This window comes from Petromyzon marinus, unplaced genomic scaffold (genome assembly GCF_048934315.1).
Source record: "Petromyzon marinus isolate PM22_M1 ecotype Great Lakes invasive population unplaced genomic scaffold, UKy_Petmar_22M1.pri1.0 PM_G_Scaffold_48, whole genome shotgun sequence".
NCBI classification, from domain to species: domain Eukaryota; kingdom Metazoa; phylum Chordata; class Hyperoartia; order Petromyzontiformes; family Petromyzontidae; genus Petromyzon; species Petromyzon marinus.
This window is the reverse complement of record NW_027423000.1, coordinates 1,643,178-1,647,584: the sequence shown is the minus strand read 5'-3', so window position 1 is coordinate 1,647,584 and position 4,407 is coordinate 1,643,178. Positions and strand designations below refer to the sequence as shown.

The 4,407-nt window shown below is 46.9% G+C and overlaps 1 protein-coding gene across 1 annotated transcript; it reads right to left on the bottom strand.

Annotated features, from left to right (window-relative positions):
• Positions 1-903: 903 nt before the first annotated feature.
• Positions 904-3,389, bottom strand: LOC142917386 (hydroxylysine kinase-like). The gene is made up of 2 exons (XM_076062032.1): positions 3,108-3,389; positions 904-2,245 (listed from the first exon to the last, which is right to left on the bottom strand). The coding sequence occupies exons 1-2, from the start codon at positions 3,272-3,274 to the stop codon at positions 2,071-2,073; spliced, it is 342 nt and encodes a 113-aa protein (XP_075918147.1). The 5' UTR covers positions 3,275-3,389; the 3' UTR covers positions 904-2,070.
• Positions 3,390-4,407: the final 1,018 nt, after the last annotated feature.

Sequence of the window (4,407 nt, the reverse complement as noted above, 5' to 3'; positions counted from 1 at the left end):
GGCACAATTGAAATAAATACATCGTGACACGGTTGGCATAGATGAGGTGAGAAGGAAAGGAGAGCACCCCATACCTCTGAAGAGTGGCATAACCTTTCCTATCATAGGGGCACAGCTGACAGTAATTCTAGAGGAATGGGATTATATTATTGCTGTCTCTGAGAATCGCGCTTCGTGTTTGATCGCTCTCATCGGATAGGGCGACCTGAAAAACTGGCGGTGTACTTTCGGGTTACCAGAGCACAGAATGCAAGCTCACATTCACTCGGGTAAGATGGGCTGCAAGCACAGTGGCCAGATGTTAACTATCTCGCCTGGTATACAGGAGGTCGTTGGTTCGATCTCGACTGATGCCTGCTGCTGTATATTTGGATGTTCTCCCCTTGATCGTGTGGCTTTTTCTCCGAGTCCTCCGGTTTTTCCCTCCCAATTCAGAAGCATGCGTTTGGAGTATTTGGCTGCTAGAAATTTTCACACGATAAGCCACTTCGTTGAGCTATCATTTGTGGCCAGGTCGCTTCTAAAAAAAAAGAGCTTTATAGCTCAGTGGGCCCCGGTAAAATAAAAAATAGTTTTAATTTAGTATGAGAACGCAACATTCTCGTCGGCAATGGCATAAGACAGGAGGCGGCAGTGTATACGTGGTGCATCTGCATTCGAGGCTTAGCCAATTTTCACAGCCTCAGATCAATCCACTGCTGGATGATGCCTTTCCCCATATTATATGGGTTGCTTCACCATACTGCACCACACTGGTCAATGCGGTTTGTTTGAAGGGGTCCAGATATCACTTCCAATTCATGTTATAGTCATTCCCTGTAATCGAACTTACAGTGAGGGAAAAAAGTATTTGATCCCCTGCTGATTTTGTACGTTTGCCCACTGACAAAGAAATGATCAGTCTAAAATTTTCATGGTAGGTTTATTTGAACAGTGAGAGACAGAATAACAACAACAAAAATCCAGAAAAACGCATGTCAAAAATGTTATAAATTGATTTGCATTTTAATGAGGGAAATAAGTATTTGACCCCTCTGCAAAACATGACTTAGTACTTGGTGGCAAAACCCAGGAGTGTCCCACTTTTGTAGAGGAAACCTTTACAGCAAAATCATCAAACACCCACCACCCCCACCACACTACCGTTCCCAAAGTCCGCCGAGTGGAAGGTCATGGCAACGCAAGAAAGTCGACTGATCTTTCACGAGGCCAGGACTCCCCACGCCCGTGTCTGAGGGTTCTAAGGTCAACTGTAGTTTAGATTAACAAAAATATCTGAATGCAACTGCAACTCACAAAATAACAAAATTAACCCAGAATGCACCAAATCTCGTCAGATCTTTGAAGCTCAACCGGGGAAGAGCCTGGGTTTAGTGCTTAATTTGAAGACTGTCTGGGAAAAGCAGACGTTTTATGCCTTGCGCTGCAAGTTGGCCAACAGATGTCGGTGTACGGTGACGCTTTTTATATTCTTGGTTCTTTCTGTAAAGTCACGTAGCAGGGAAACAATAAAATAATAAAAATATAAAACATCTATGCAGTTGTCGAGTGTTACCCCCCCCACCACCTTTCGTATGCACAGGTAATCTCCGAGTTACTCCGGTTTCCTCTCACGAGCCAAACAAGCTACAAAGGAATTGGTCGAACATCTGAACGCTGGAACTTCATGAATACAAAATCTCAGAAACAGTCAGGATTTCCTGAGTAAATGAACGGGAAAAAAATATTCTGACAGTATTATTATTATTATCACCCACGGATGCGCATGTGAATGCCGTTTTGTCAACAGCGCTGGATGCAGCAACAATACGTTCCTAACCTGAAGCTACGAAAAATCTCCCCTATGCATTAAGTGCCTGGCATGAGCAATTCACATTTTTCAGATTCCGTATTCAAAGATCGCACGTGTCCAAAACCAACGGCGCCACGTTCAAGTTGAAACCGGTTCCTTGCGAAGCCTCGGGAGGTACCGGTGGGGCGAGTGGGAGGACGTGTCTCACGGTGGGCCCCCCCCGACCCCAAACTCCCCCTTCTCTCTCCTCGCCGTCCGTCTCGATTTCCACCGCGGTTCTAGTTTCTGTACCGTGCCGCAATATCGGACCACAGCCTCTGCATGTCCTCCAGGCCCCTGGTCCAGAGCTCGCGTAGCTTCACCCAGCCGGTGCGCGCCGTTATCAGCAGGTAGTCGGCGTTCTGCGGGTATCGCAGGATCGTGTAGCGGGCCATGACCAGCGACTGGCAGAACCTGCGGGGAAAAGTAGACCATGTTGTTGTTGTCGCCGTTGCTGTCGTGACGGTTAATATCGTTTGTTATTCAAGAGGGTTTTTGCTGCCGACTTGTTGATCGGCTGGGATTTTAGCGTCCAGGAATTGCAGCCATAGTTGGATCAAGTCTCGTGGTCAGCAGCAGAAGTGCCAGCAGAAGGAAAGTCGCTGTCTTCATCTTCCTCGTCTCCAGCAGCAGCAGCAGTGTGATCAGCAACATGATCGTAAACAACATCGCTATGAGTGTCTTTTCTATAATCATCATCACCGTCATCAGCAGCATCCGTAAAAGTGCTGTTAGCAACATCATGGTAATCAGCATTATTATGTCTTAACTGTTACTGATCCCCCCCGTTCACCAACACACATTAACCAGCATGGTGAAGTATGGTCAACTACCGCGACGATCGACATGGCATTGGCAAGACCTTCATTCATCATTGGTCTGATGAAGAGCTTTAAATAAATAATAAAGCACGTTTCGATTTAAAGCTTTCGTGACTGCAATGATTCATCTTCTTTGGACTGTCCTACCAGACAGTCTCGTCCCTTCACCTGATGAAGGCCGCTTGTGTTGTGGCCGAAACGTCGTGAGAATATTATTGTTATTTTATCAATTTATTATTTTATTCTCATTCTACGTGACTTTACCGAAAGAACCAAAGAAAATAAAGCACTTTTTTTTTGCCGCACAATCATCGAGTTTATCGGATTCTCGCCAGACCTGGATTAATTCTCGTTACGCAACCGCCACAGGTTTTTGAAGCCAACGTTTCCCGATGCGGCCAACGGCGATCCGGGCAGACCCGACCCAAACTGCCCCGGCCCCCCTCCGCTCTTACCTGCACGCCACCAGGAAGTAAACGGCCCTCCTCTCGTCCTCGGTGAGGGCCTGCACGCTCTCGTAGCCGGCCAGGACGTGACCCCCGGCCTCCATCGCCTCGCCGCTCTCCACCATCATGTACATGATGGCTATGGCCAGGTCGTACACGTGGTAGCCGAACATCATCGAGTTGAGGTCCACAATGCCAGAGACGCGGTGCCGCGGCGCTCCCTCCGCCGACTTGGGCCCCTGCTGCTGCTGCTGCTGCTCGCTTCCTGCGGCCACCTCCTGCACCAGGATGTTGTCGTCAGAGAAATATTAAATTATCTCAAACACAACTGTCGGCAGTGGCAGGACATGCTTGTCAACAAGGACACTCAATTGATTTTGACAATGTTGCAGTGGTGTGTAAAACTAATTATTACTGGCAAAGACTAATTAGAGAATCCATTGAAATTGAGAGGAACAAGAATAACTTTAATCGCTCTGACAGCTACAGGCTTAGTGCGGCCTGGAAGCGTATTATTAAATAATACACATTACATTTTGATTTAAAGAATTACTAATCTACAACTCATTACTAATCATAACCAATGACTGATTACTAATCGATTATATAATTACAATACCCCCCCCTCCGCCTCTAATCACTGCACCTGATATGAGTTAAGTGATGACGTCACCCTGCTGCTCTATATAAAACCGGGAGCAAGCGAGGGCTTTACCATTCTGGCTAATTGCCCGATGATGCTGGATGTATTTACCAGCGAAACGTCGTACTCAAACTGTAAATGTGGATTCACTCTTCAACACACCGGTGGGCTAAAGTAGTGAATTATTTGTCTTTTTGTCAACGTGACACTTTTTTTTGCTGATTGGCCGTGTCGGGTGGTGGAGGGTTACGACACATTTATAAATAAACGCGATCTAACCCATAAACCTTTATTATGAACAACGTATTTTTGTTGTTTCCCCCCCAAATTTTATTCCAAGCGTCGGGGTGGAGCGGTGGCGCAGTTGTGCGCACACTGCGCTACGAACCCGGCCACCTGAGTTTTATTTCCGGCCACGGCTAACATTCGTGGCAAGTGATATCTGAACCAGTCCTGCCCCCCCCCCACCCCCCCTTGTCCTCTATCCTTCACCAACCTACACTGACCAGTTTGGCGAAGTATGGTCAAACACCCTACATGACCAACACTGAATACGGCAGTGCCTTGATAAGGGCTGTATGAGTTGTGCTAATTGGTGCCATGTCATGAGATGGAAAAAAACATCTCATTCTGTGCATCACCTCTGGTTAGAGAATGGCCCACAGA

Bases quoted from the DNA above. Each gene is read 5' to 3' on its own strand.
- LOC142917386 (XM_076062032.1), bottom strand. From the start codon at position 3,274: ATGATGTTCGGCTACCACGTGTACGACCTGGCCATAGCCATCATGTAC. The intron at 2,246-3,107 runs GTAAGAGCGGAG...TTTTCCCCGCAG, and splicing joins TACTTCCTGGTGGCGTGCAG to GTTCTGCCAGTCGCTGGTCA.